The 14400-nt window shown below is 44.2% G+C and overlaps 1 protein-coding gene across 1 annotated transcript; it reads left to right on the top strand.

Annotated features, from left to right (window-relative positions):
- Positions 1-2327: 2327 nt before the first annotated feature.
- LOC121749097 lies at positions 2328-8531 on the top strand. The gene is made up of 2 exons (XM_042143726.1): positions 2328-3236; positions 8454-8531. The coding sequence occupies exons 1-2, from the start codon at positions 2328-2330 to the stop codon at positions 8529-8531; spliced, it is 987 nt and encodes a 328-aa protein (XP_041999660.1).
- The last annotated feature ends 5869 nt before the right edge of the window (positions 8532-14400 follow it).

Genomic DNA, 14400 nt, shown 5'->3' with positions numbered 1-14400 from the left:
CCAGCAACAGAAACCACCCGGTTGAGCGCTACCTAGAATACGAGTGGGATGGGGAGCTCTTTCTTATGTCCTACGTTCCGAGTTTTACAATAAATGGATGAACGCCTACGCATATGGGGGAGCCACCCATCGCGCGGAAATCAAAAAGCTCATCCACACTCTACCTTCTCCTTGGAGCGAGTGGGTCGCCCAGGCGTCTGAGTCATTCACATGGTATAGCCCGCCCGAATACACACCGCGGGGGGACCTGGTCGGCCTTATAAAGGTGCTACTTCCGGCCATGACAGCTGCAGCCGATGGACCGCCACGCGATCCACCTCCACATATCTATCCGCCGGGTCGAGCCCGCATGCGGAAGTATCGCTACGACGAGGAGCCACATGTCTCCCGTGCTCCTAAGAGAATGAGACTCGGGATGCGTACCTCGGCCCCTCTAAGAATAGACCGAGAAGTCGATAGGATGCTCGGGATGACCCCACCACCCGTAGGTGCCGAGGAGGAAAGTGAGGAAGAGGAGTCAGACGAGAAGGGGGAGGACCCAGATGGAGAAAGTGTTGGAGAGACCGAGGAGAAGGAGGATGAGGTTGGAGACATTTAGAAATGATAAGTCTGGGCTATCTTGTTGCACTTTCCCCCATCTTTTGATACTTTATTGTTTTTGCACGACCTTACCATTATCTTTCCACGCTGTTTCACTCTTTTTGCCTTCTTCGTGATGGATACTAAGACCTCTTAGAGGCAACATTTTGATATTTTTATGGAAATTCTTGTCTTTTGCTATCCTATTGTGCAATGATTTGGCACTGTCCTTTATTATCATATTGTGATTATCTTTTGCTAGCCTATGACACAATTACCTTTTGTTATACTATATCGTAAATATCCTATTCTATTCTAGTGCACAATTACCTTTGACGTACTATGGCGCAACTATCTTTTGACTATTCGATCGTACGGTTGCCTTTCGCCATAAAATTTTCCTTGCTATTCCATTAAGCAGTTGTCTTTTGTTATCTCATTGTACAATTGTATTCTGTCATATTACCTTGCAGTTGTCTCTTACCATTCATTTGAATACTTGTGATTTGTCCTACTATTGTACCAATTGTGTTCTATTACACTATTAAACAATTACCTTTTACTATCCTGTTGAGCAATCGTCATGTTGCTATCTTACGGTACCATTGCCTCTTGCTATGTTATTTTGCAATTGCTCTCTTGCTATCATTTTGTGCAGTTGTATTTGATACCATGTCTTGCAGAAGCCCTTCATTATTCTATGATACAATCGTCCCTTAATTTCCCACTTTTCAACTATATCACATGACTAATCTCAGATTTTGAATAAATGCGATAATAACTCGTGTGATAATGAATCAGAATGCCGCCAAGACGTAACATAAGACGTGGAAACCCTGAACCTACCCCTCAGACGATGGAGGAAAGTGTGACACAACCCATACCTCCACCACCACCTCCTCCACCGCCGGTTGACCGTGAAATTGTGAAGCTATTCCTAGAGCAAAAACCTCCCGTCTTTGACGGAATGGGAGAACCGGCCAAGGCCGAATCATGGATACGCACATTGGAGCGCATCTTCGCAATCCTAGGGTGCAATGATAAAGGACGGTTGAGTTGAGTGACCTACCAACTTACCGAGGCTGCTGACTTCTTGTGGGACACCAGGATGAAGACAATGCCCCGAGATCAAGCAGTGGGGATGACTTGGGAAGGATTGAACACCGAAATGTATAACAAGTACGTACCAAAGAGCTATCTAAAGGCAAAGGCAAAGGAATTCTACAATTTGACCCAAGGGTGCATGACAGTGACCGAATACGACCGCGCTCAACAGCATAACCCGGTACGCACCTGATCAAGCCGATACTGATGAAAAGCTGGCTGAAAAGTTCTGTGAGGGACTAAGGCATGAGATAAGGATGTCGTTGGCTAGTCGTGGGAGACTCCCCTACGCGGAAGCATTAGCCCTTGCGCTAGATATTGAGGCAGCTATGCCCAAGGAGAGGATGAAGGAAGACACTACTTTGGCACTACCACCACCACATCACTCTCGAGAGAAAAGGAAGTGGGAGGGGAATAGGACCCCGTACGACAACAGGAGGTACCAGCCCATCTAGAACCGACCACCGTATGGGGGAGGGCAAAACTCATCTAACCGGAGAGGCGATTTCCGACCCAAGCCACCCCAATGCAATGTGTGCTCCAATCACCATTTTGGAGAGTGTAAAGTTCAGAACACCACTAAGTGCTTTAACTGCGGGGGAAACGGCCACTTCTCTAGAGAGTGTCCGAGCAAGAAGGTGGAAATGGGGTCGAGGCAGAACACTCAAGGACCCCGCCAGCAGCCAAGGGCACTGCAAATGGAATCAAGGGGAAATCGCGATCAACCTCCGCAACAACAACAACCTTACCGCCCAAGACTTCTTCCCAAGGTTAGAGCATATGCATTGAGTCAGAAACAACCTAAGACTGAACAAGGGAGTAACCAAAACGGATACCTGGCAGGTATGGGCAAAATTCTCGACACTCATGTCGTTGTGTTGTTTAATACGGGCGTATCGCATTCATTCATATCTGATTTATGTGTGGATACTTTGAACTTGCCTGTTAACGAATCTGAACATAAGATGGTAGTGTCTTCACCAGTAGGTGGGACAATAGAAATTTCTCGAACTTCCCCGAACGTAGAAATTTTTATGGGAGACCTTAAGCTAGTCGCTCACGATTTGCAAGTTATGACGATAGGAGATATCAACGTAGTTTTAGGAATAGATTGGTTGACCGTGAATTTTGCGACGATTCATTGTAAGGAGAGACAAATATCTCTACAGACTCCGGGAAAGAAACCCATCATATACTACGGAATCTCGATGAACCGACGAACGTCTATCATCTCTACACTCCAAGCCACTACGATGTTGAGAAAAGGGCGTCTTGCCTATCTGGTCTATCTACAAGGAGATGAGAAGGAAGAAAGGGAGGTGGAGGATGTCGCTGTGGTACGAGAATATCCCGACGTCTTCCCTGAAGCTTTGCTTGGACCACCGCCAGATCGACAATTGAAGTTCACAATCGACCTAGCGCTAAGGTCGGTGCCTGTGCCCAAGGCACAATGCCGAATGGCACCTAAGGAGTTAGTGGAACTCAGGATACAACTTCAAGAACTTATAGACCTGGGTTTCATTAGACCCTGTGTCTCATCGTGGGGCGCTACTGTGCTTTTTGTGAAAAAGAAGGATGGATCGATGAGAATGTGTATCGATTATAGAGAGCTGAACAAGATGACTCTCAAGAACAGATATCCACTGTCGAGGATAGATGACCTATTCTATCAACTTCGAGGAGCCGGTGTGTTCTCAAAGATGGACTTAAGGTCTGGATACCATCTGTTGAGAGTCCGAAGAGAGGATATACTGAAGACTGCTTTTCGCACGAGGTATGTTCACTATGAGTTTGTGGTAATGCCGTTTGGATTGACTAATGCCCCTGCGGTATTCATGGATTTAATGAATCGAGTGTTTCATCCGTACTTGGATAAGTTCGGTTTGGTATTCATACATGACGTACTTGTTTACTCGAAGAATGAGAAAGAGCACGAGGAACATCTGTGAATCACTTTAGAAACGTTGAGGAGTGAGAAATTGTACGCCAAATTCAGCAAGTGTGAGTTTTGGCTTAAGGAAGTAAATTTCCTTGGTCACATCGTGTCGGCAGAAGGAATTCGAGTGGATCCCGCTAAGGTTGAGGCGGTACAGCAGTGGAAAGCACCTTCAACACCAAACGAGATTCAGAGTTTCCTAGGCTTGGCAGGATACTACCGAAGGTTTATAGAGGGATTCTCCAAGATAGCGAGACCCATGACACAACAACTCAAGAAGGGGGTGAAAGTCAATTGGACCCCCGAGTGTGAGGCAAGTTTTCAACTCTTGAAGGAAAAGCTAACTAGTGCACCGATTCTAGCTGTACCAGAGCCTGGAGTGAACTATGTGGTATACACGGACGCTTCGAAGGTGGGACTTGGATGCGTGTTGATGCAAAGCAACAAGGTGATTGCTTATGCATCCCGACAATTGAGGCTACACGAGTTGAACTATCCAACCCACGACTTGGAGTTAGCAGCGGTAGTACACGCTTTAAAGATTTGGAGACATCATCTCTACGGAGTTCGATGCGAGATCTTTACGGACCACAAAAGCCTAAAGTATTTCTTCGAGCAGAAAGATTTGAACATGCGGCAACGAAGATGGCTCGAGTTGGTGAAAGACTACGATTGTGGCATCAATTACCACCCCGACAAAGCAAATGTCGTGGCAGATGCTTTGAGCCGGAAGGACCATTCCCAGCTGGCTACTTTTCTCACCAAAAAAGGAAGCCTGATTCGCGAGTTTAGTAAGATGCGTTTGGAAGTGGTGAGAGCACCTGAAACAGTGGAAGCGCGAATAGCCACATTAGTCGTTGAACCTGATATAAGGTCAAAAAATATTGAAGCACAACGGATGGATGCGAAATTGGAAAAAATTCGTGTAGAAGTGCGAACCGGCGAACCTGAGAATTTTAGTGAAGAAGGTGACAATGCGCTTACTTTCAAAGGAAGACTATGCATGCCGAACAACGAGGAGCTCAAAAACGAAGTTATGAGTGAAGCACATAAGACTCCTTACACCGCCCACCCAGGAAGTACGAAAATGTATCAAGACTTGAAGAAGTCCTTTTGGTGGAATGGTATGAAGAGGGATATAGCAGCATTTGTAGCGCGATGCTTAGCCTGCCAACAGGTGAAGGCTCTACATCAACGACTGTACGGAAAGTTGCAACCACTAGAAGTTCCCGAGTGGAAATGGGAGCAGATCGCCATGGATTTTGTGACAGCATTGCCAAAGACGCAAAAAGGGAATACCGCCATATGGGTAATTATAGACCGACTCACCAAGAGTGCACACTTCATACCGATTCCCATAACCTATGGATCAAACAACCTAGCTCAAATTTATATAAAGGAAATAGTGCGACTGCATGGAGTCCTAGTGACGATCACGTCTGACCGTGACCCAAAGTTCACCTCAAGGTTTTGGATCAGCCTACAACGTGAGCTAGGAACTCGATTGAATTTTAGCACAGCATTTTATCCGCAGACAGACAGGCAATCCGAAAGAACGATCAAAACCCTCGAAGATATGTTGAGAGCTGTGGTGTTAGACCGAGGAGGAAGTTGGGAGTCCGCACTACCACTGATTGAATTCGCCTACAACAACAGTTTCCAGGCAACGATAAACATGGTGCCATATGAAGCCTTGTATGGGAGAAAGTGTAGATCCCCACTCTACTTGGATGAAGTTGGCGAGAGAAGAATACTTGGACCCGATGCAGTTGAAGAAATGGTCGGAATTGTCCGACAAATTCGTGAAAGGATAAAAGAAGCTCAAGACAGACAGAAGTCATACGCGGATGCACGACGAACCGACTTACAATTTTAAACTGGCAACAAGGTTTTCCTCAAAGTGGGATAACGCGTTTTGGTGTCAAGGGAAAATTAAAACCGCAATTTATTGGGCCTTATGAAACCCTTGAAGGAGTGGGTCATGTTGCATACCGTTTGGCGCTACCCCCAAGCCTTGGAAACGTGCACAACGTCTTTCATGTGTCGCAATTGCAGAAATACGTGTTTGACCCAAAGCACGTGATTCACTACAAAGAAGTCGATTTGAACCCGGACTTGAGCTACGAGGAGAGACCCTAGATGACTTTAGACCGAAAGGTCCAGAACGTGAGAAATAAACCGGTTGCTTACGTGAAAGTACTTTGGAGAAACCACGGGTACGAAGAAGCCACGTGGGAGATTAAGGACAAGATGATGGAATCGTACCCATAACTCTTCCCAAGAAGGTACCAAATTTCGGGATGAAATTTCTTTTAAGAGTGGTAGGATGTAACGCCCCACTTTTTGAACCCTAATTTTCGAACCCTTAGACGATTGCATTTATTTCTTTTAATGTCGTGAAATAAATGACGAATTGTTATGTGATTTCTGTGGTGACCTAATTTTGGTTAGTAGTTATGATTTTAGGTTGATGGAGTTAACTTCATTGAATTGATGACATGGCTATTTGAATATTTGATGCGGGGTGAAATATAGTTCGGTGAATTATTTTATTTCTAAGGGTGAGTGAGATTAAATAGGATCATCAATAATTATCTTGGCCATTTTATTTAGAATCTTCGACCACTATTAAATATTGGAGATGAATTCTATTTTCTTGGATTTAATTATTTATTTGGGATAATTATCCAAATTATATCCAAAGTCCAATTACCTTATTTCTTCATGAGAAAAACCGATCCCTATGCTTATTCCAAGGGAGATTTCCAAATTTTCCTAATTATGGGAGGAGGAAATTGTTTATTTTATCCCTTATCTATTTCTTCCATGAGTGAATTGAAATATTCTACCAAATCTTGCCTTACCTTATTCAATTAAAGATTTGAAATTTATTCCTTGTGGGAGGAACTTAATACACGCCTATTTCCCTATATCTTGGGAGGATTATTATTATTGCCTGAAATCTGTAGTGTTCGGACAGTAGATTCCGACGCGTATTTGACCGACCAAACGAACTCCTTTTTGTTCGATTCTTTTTTTTCTGAGTAAACTTTAAGGCGTTTCTTCCATGAGTAGTGAATTTTTGAAATCGACTGCGCAGTTCTGCCAGAAATTATTTTCTCGACCAGCGGGTTTCATTTTTATTTGACCGACCTAAAAAGGTTATTTTGATGTGAACTTTTAACTGGATGGTATTTGATGTGTTTACTGCATTGTGGTAGAATTTTAGCCCCAACGGAGGTCGGATGAAATTCTTAATGATTTTTACAAAACGCTTGCGTTGTGCTGCCAGATTCCTACCAAGATAAAATGATCTTGACGATTTAGTTTTGAATGATATACATGATGCATATGTGTTAAGAAACCAATTCGATGATGGAGTGATGTGTTGTGCATTGATACATGCTATGGTGTGTTTCCTCATGTTGACAAAACGAATCGATGGGAAAAGGGGAAAGTTGGGGACATGCATGATTTTGAGTCGGTATTTGGGACTGATTGTGATACTCATAATTTAAAGGTGATAACTCGCGCTCTCAGTGTGACAACAAGGGAAAGGAGATACTTGAAATCTAAGCAGTCGAGGTGGGCTTTCTTTTAAATAAGGACGATGTCCTAAATTTTTTATCGATGGGATATGAAACTGTGTTTATCATGCCTTGTTTGATTTTAACATGCCTATCTGATATTGATTTATGCCATTATTATTTAAATCGGATTCGGGTCCTCGTAGGGCTGCAAACCCTACTTGGACTAGTGTACACCTATGGTAGACCGTGTGCTAGCGTACGGGCTGGCCGGTCTAGTGACCTGGTTTGCGGCCGCATTCCTTGTCATGTATGAGCAGATATGGCTAACGTCTATGGGAAAATGACTGATGAGTAGACTTTTACTATGAGAAATGATTTTGAGTGCCTCTGGCCTTTCTAAAGCTAAACCCCGATGGTTACTTATGTATGGCATGATAAATAATACTTTTATTGAAAATGTTTTTGGCAAGAGCCCACTGAGTATCTTTATAGTACTCAGCCCTGCATGTGTTTTCCCTATGTGCAGGTTGAGCGGCGACGAGCGGTTGGCGGTGTTGAGCAAATCAATTAAAAAAATGCTATTATCTTGAAACTCCGAGTGTCGTTGTGTCTTAATACATGACTTCACTCTTCTCTTGGATGCTTCCGCTAAAACGTGATTGTTTTGTCGTTAAGTTGATACTGATATTTTTAGATTCTCATTCTGAATATTGAAACCCGTTACATTTTGAATTATTTTAAGCCATGCCTTTTTGACCTAAGTATGATAGTCCTTCTTCATTGGATTTCATTCTTAAAGCTTCCTCTTTTCTTATTCTTAATTGTTCATTAAATATTTTGGTTAAACCTCTTTGATGAAACCCTAGCCTATTTTTTCTTGTTGCATTTAAGTTCGTTTAAGTCGCGATCGCCGCATTTATTATACCCTAGAAGTGCGGTCGTGACAGACTCAATCCAACATTTGTAAGCCTTTCATTATTGCCACTATTGGTGGCCTTAAACATAGTTAGACAACACTTACAAGAGCAAAATTTGAGGGAGTATGCTCAGATTTACTTCGCAGTGGAGAGCTTGTGAAGAAATTAATGGTTCAGAAAATTTATTATATCCTGAATCCAAGGAGCTGATGCATTTTGTGCAGCATGCATCTAAACCTCTTGGGAATGTTGAAGGAATTTCCAGAAACATTGATAATATGCATGAAGCTATTGAAGATATTGGTGGATGATAAGGCTCATTTCATGCATTGGTTATGAGGTAAATTTCTATGATTTCAATGAGCTAACATGTGTTTATAAGTTTAGGTGCATAGAAAATCTGCCGGATCTAGGAAACAGGTGCAAATCGACCGGGCAGATGCAATCAAAGGAAATTCGAAGTGAAGTACGACAATTCGCCAAACTGACCTAGGAGTATCATGGGAGCCGTGGCATGAGCAGATGTGGAAGCGAAGAGCATATTTTAAAGGATCTTTCTCGGGGGCATAAATGTCAAGTCAGCAAAAAGGCATCTTAGGGATCCGAGCCTCAGCTATAAAAAGGGACGACCATCTAAAGAAGAGGCAGCTCCATTCAGTCTTCGTTCTTAGCTCACTCTTCTCCAAAGCTCACTTCACTTAAATTTCTTTGCGCACTTGGAAATGGGTTAAAATTATGGTGGTCGTGGTGGTTTTCTGTCTAGTTTAAGCCATGTAACACCTTCCCGAGGGGGGCTGGAAAGCTTCGAGATGGGCGCAAATTCACACCAAGTTATATTGAAAATAACTGAACCGATTGGATCAGTTAGCAAATGTCGCTGCCACTTGATCGATTCAAACTCGCTCTCGCTCGTTTCCTACCAATGTAATTTGTAAACTCCCAATTTTGCACTACTTTAACAGTAAAGCGGCAAGTTCGGGGTCGATCCCACAGAGAAGTTGGTGTGTCGAGAATGTGTGTAGTGAACAGGGGGTTGGCTGCTGCCACGCTTTAACTTGGGAGTTTTTAACTACTGTTTTTATTCTAGGCAGAATTAAACTTGTTAACTTGATCAAGATAAATTTAACTACTGGGTCAAGTGAATTGCTGGTGAAAACGTAACAGTAAATTCGAAGATGAAAACGTAATAACTTTGATTAAACTAAACTGAGAGCAGTATAGCGTGAAATTGAAACTAAGCTAATACTTCAGAAAATAAGAAAGCAAGTAAAACCGAGAAGAATCTCGGCGGGTAATTTAGGAATACGCCGACAGATAACAAGTATTCTGCAGCGCTTCTTTAATTCCCCTTTCTAACTACGCATTACTTTATCTAAGCTAAGCTATTCTAGAGAACTGGACTAAGCTAGAGAACTAAACTAATCTAAACTAGACGGAAAGTAAAAGATCCCCCCCCATTCTTGTGATAGCACACCCTCTATTTATAAGCTCGATTCGGCCTCCAGCTGGATAACGATCTTGACAGGGAATATTCACTCATGCTGAGAATGAGCGACTCATTGATTGCTACGTGCCCTTCTTCTAGAATGACGACGCTTTTGAGTTAAAGATTCATGACTCAGCTCTGTCCTTGCGTCTCATAAGCTAGCATGTGTCCCCTTCTAGAACGTCGTCCTTGATAAGAGAATAATGCGCCACATCCAGCTCATTTCCTCACGTGTTCATCTTCTAGAAGCCAGTGTTCCCCGCCTAACTGCTTGATCACTACCCCTTGATCAACTCTCCCGATTCTTGGCCTATTATCGCCTTTTGTACTTGCTTGATCAGTTCGGCCTTGCTGCCTTCGTCAAGCGGCATTCCTGCACATTTAACACTTGTTTTGCGCAATAAACCGATCAAGCAGCTTACATTTTACCCTTAAACCGATGCATGAAATGAGTCTTATCAAACTGCTCACACTTAGAACATACTTGTCCTCAAGTATAAGAAAACAGAAAAGAAAAAGATAAGGCAAATTTCAGGAATGGTTTACTTATTTCATAAGTAAAAGAAGACGAAAAGGAAAAATAGGACTCGAAACGAAAAACACATATTCACATGTATGCATTAGGCGGAATAATTTTTCAACAATCATACCCGAGGTCGAGGTCAATCCATTTTCCAGTAGCTTATGTTCCTTCTATTTCGCTTTTGCTTGATCAAGGTGTCAGCTTGTCAAGATTGCTCAATTTAAAAACCACAGTTGGATTCACTCAGTCACTCATTTCTCACCAGAGATGTTAGGACTGTTCACTCGGTATTGCCACAAATTTAATATCTTGAATCGGAATGCACAAGATAGTTCCTTAAGGTCTTTGTTTTTGGTTGTAACGGGGCTCAAGGGTAGTAACGTATTAGGGTAGGGTCCTAGGGGTTCTAAGTTCAAAATAAAAACTTCAAATTATAAAAAGAAAAATCACATGAGTCAAAAAGCCAAAGATTTGACTAAACTCGCTGGATCAGATTTGGGATATTTATTTCTTCCTCTGCTTGATGCTCCTTCTCGGTCAAATTTCGACCTTTAGCCTTATAACTTTTCGGCTTATTTTCTGACTTTTGATTTCCTAGGTTAGGTTACAACTATTTCCTGCCCTTTCTTTTTCTCAAACCTTTTCTTCATTCATTCATTATATATATATATATATATATATATATATATATATATATATATATATATATATATATATATATTTTAATATGATCAACCCGATTGTCTAACTTGATCAACCTGGATACCCTTTATTTCGACCATTTTATTGCTATCCCCTTTTGTTTTCCTTAACAAACTTCATCTCTTTGACCCTCTTTCCTCATGTTAACTAAGGGGTGCCTTGATTAATGAGGCGGGTTCGCGGAACGAAGGAAGAAAAACAACTCAAAAGGCTAAGTCCTAGTGCCTTTAGTCCTTACTACTTGTGCAATTTTCATCTCAATATTAAAAGTCAGCCTCTCGTAAAATTTTCTTTTGTAAAAATAGTAGAAAGTGTTCTACTTTTGGCTTATAACTCACATATAGAGAGGCTTCACAGTTGGTTTAGAAAGTGAGCGTTTACATCATACTTGCGTCGTTCAAATTGATCAAGTTTTTGCAATCAAGTTTTTACATGTGAGCATACTAAATCCTTTTTCTAACTCTTCCAAAAAGTAATCAAGTCTTCCAATTATCAAATTTCATGCATATTGCCTATTTTATTACTAACTGGAATTTGTTATTTTTGTAAAAAATTTTAGCATGTATGATTCTACTGTAACTAACCCGTCCCCCCTCCCCACTGCATATGAACTCGTCCTCGAGGGACTGGATGCAGTGGAAAAAAGGGTTAGGTACAGGCAACGGCACAACAACAAACAAGGGAAACTTCTCACACTTAGACCAGACACTGGGCTAAGTGTGAGACAGTGCCAGCGATCAACGCATGCTAACAAATATAGAAAAACATAACACATAGGCACCTAAGGCAAACAAACAACATATAGAGCAAAAACGAGCATGCATACTTCTCACACTTAGACCCAAAACAGGTCTAAGTGTGAAAAAACAGTATTTACAAACCAACAAGAAAATTAAATTGTTTGAAACAAAATGAACTGAGATTTGTGGGGGTGTTGTACTTAGGGTTTCCTGTGAGGCTGACTTGGGGAAGCTGAAGGTGGCCTGGAGGATGTTTGGCGCCGAGGTGGAGGGGAGCTTTCAGAGGGAGGTGGTGGTCGCATACCTTCGCTTGAGCGATCAGTTGGGCTTGTGAATTCTCCTCTAGCTGCATCAGCATTTGCTCCATACGGAGCCTCCATTCATTGGTAGCGCGTGCAGTCTCCTCTGGCGCTGTTATGGTCATTAGCTCCAACCTCTGACTTGGCGGCCTCGCTGAGCCGTCCAGGCGGTCCGTCGTCCTCCTTTGTTTCTCGCGTTTGGCCTCCTCCAGCTCTTCTTGCCTAGTCTCCTGTTGCTCTGCCTACTTCTCCTTCCGAGCCTTTGAGATGAAACGAAGTCTCCCGTCGCGCAGCCGTTCAAGCACCTGAATTCTTACAAAGAAATCAATGTTAAACAGTTCAGGTTTTGGGCAGCGTTTGGGAAGCTCCACACCCTCCTGGAATTCCAAGGTCCAATTTCGCCTTAGGTATGCTCCGAGAAGGTGGCAGACGTTGAGGTGGCGGGCGGGCGACTGGCAATCTGACTTATCGAATAGGCAATCCAGTACCCTAGGTGCACCCTCCTTTGCTCCATCATGCACCACATAAAGTAGAGCTCGACCAGAGTAATGAGTGCCAATGTATTGGCTTGGCCAAGGAGATTGCAGGCTAGGTAGACTTGGGCAAGGCGGAGGGCCGGATCAGCAATATGGTCCCCTCTAGACTCAGAAGCTTTGAACTCGGGGGAACGTCCGTTGCATAAGGCTTGCCAGACTGCCTGCTGATCAAAATCCGGCCTCCTCTGAGGAAGGCCAATGTCGCCCCCGAACCACTCTCCACTAGCTACCTGGGCCTCTGTATGGAGTCCAATCCTCACAGAGAACTCGTTCAAGCTCATCTTTTGCTTACCCCTGAACACCCGGAAGGAGACGCTCCTAGCCTCCAAGTTTGTACTTCCAGTAAACCGGAAGGATGTGAAGAATTCTTTGGCCAGGTCCGCGGGCACGAAGGTATCCGCGATCTCCAGCAGCCATTCAAAACCAATCCCAGTAATATACTGGGTAAATCTCTCCTCAACCCGGATCGTTTCCAGGGCTGGCTGGTGGAGCCTCTTGCCTGTCTTCATCTGCTTTGTAGCCGTCACTCTCAGGTGGACCTCCTCATTCCACTAGGGGTTTTCAAATACCAGCATCTGCCGGAGGAGGTCCGTGGTCAACACCACAGTTTGTTTGGCATATTCGGCAGTGGTGGTGATGTAGGCCTTCCCTGTTGCCTGCGGGACGTTCGGGCCCACCGGAGTTCCCTCTCCTCAGCGTCACTGCCCCCATCTCCTTCTCTTGGAGGGGCAGGCTGGCTAGCAATAACAATGCCCCGATTTGCGGGGCGCATCCTTTTCGGGTGAGGAGGGACAGTCTCCTTCCCTTTCCTTTTTTTCTCAGCTTTTTGACGGCTGTCCTCAACAGCCCTCCTGTCTTTCTCGGCCTCTCCGGCCTCCTGGTTTATCGCCCCAACGGCTCCTAAGTCCTCCGACTCATCCGGCTCATTCAACAGTTGTCGTGCTACACGGAGTCTTTCCTCCTGCCCTTCCTCTGCCATTCTGGCCCCTACCTCCTCCACCAGCCTGTTGACTTCCACCCTGCACGCCCGACGGTGCAGCAGCTCCTCCTCCCTATCCGGAATCGATTCATCCTCTGAATGAGGAATGGAGTTCTGTTCCGCCTCCCCTTGTTGCAGTATTTTGTTGGGAGGAGGCAGAAGGTCCTTCGTAGAGTCGTCGCCAACATTCACAACCTCGATTGGTTGTATCGGCCCTAGGAGAGTAGGGGAGTTGGAGCCTCCGCCACTTGGTGGTGTCGGAGCGTTGGGAGTGGTCATGCCTTCTGCACGTGATGGCGGCACGGACTGCACTTCTTTGGCCGGGACGGCGGCGGGCTGCGCCCCTCCCTCTTCTTCAGAATCGTCTCCACCGTACGGTACCAAGGGAACGAAGGGTGCAGGCTCAGGGATACGAAGGGGGGCTTGTGTTTGGAAAGATGGAGGGTTTTGTGTGGTGGAGGTTGTGGCTCGGTCCTTTGACAGGGAAATTCCCATTCGAGCCTTCAGGGTGGCATAAGCAACGGCGACATCCAAATCGGAGGGCATACTCCGGAGGATTTTGGTCAAGCGCCGTTGAACTTCTTCATCCACTTCAGGTAGTGGAGCGTTGGTTGGTGTAGGTGGGCTAGGGTTTTCTATTTGGGCTTGAGAGGAGGCTTCTTGGTTACCACTATCGGTACGGGTACTGGAAGATGAGGATGAAGTTGGGATTTGTTGAATCAACATTGTTACAGATAATGGGGGTAGGTCTTGGTAAGGAAGATGATGTTCTGGAAAAGGGTTTGATCTTGGGAGAATTCTTGACGAGAGCAAAACGAATGAAAGATAGACGGCTTGGGTAAAAGTGATATACGGATCTGAAATCTGCTTTTTATAATGATATCACGGCTGTTGGGATTCTTGACTGTTGAGATCCATGCGGCTGTTCAGATCTTTGCGACTCTTTACGGGCGTGCCTTTTCAGAGTGCCAGCTGGCTCAGCTTCTCTGATACGCTTACTCATTCTCCCCAAGGTGTCCTTTTAATGCAGCAATTGGCGTTTCCTGACACCTTTTCAGTGACTGCGCAC

The sequence above is a fragment of the Salvia splendens genome, chromosome 1 (genome assembly GCF_004379255.2).
Source record: "Salvia splendens isolate huo1 chromosome 1, SspV2, whole genome shotgun sequence".
NCBI classification, from domain to species: domain Eukaryota; kingdom Viridiplantae; phylum Streptophyta; class Magnoliopsida; order Lamiales; family Lamiaceae; genus Salvia; species Salvia splendens.
Note: the sequence above shows the minus strand (reverse complement) of the source record. Positions and strands in the feature narration are given on the sequence as shown.

Excerpts from the sequence above, each read along its gene's own strand:
- LOC121749097 (XM_042143726.1), top strand. The coding sequence starts at position 2,328 with ATGGGGTCGAGGCAGAACACTCAAGGACCCCGCCAGCAGCCAAGGGCA. Across the intron at positions 3,237-8,453 it reads TCTCATCGTGGGGCGCTACT|GTGCATAGAAAATCTGCCGG; the intron begins GTGCTTTTTGTG and ends TTATAAGTTTAG.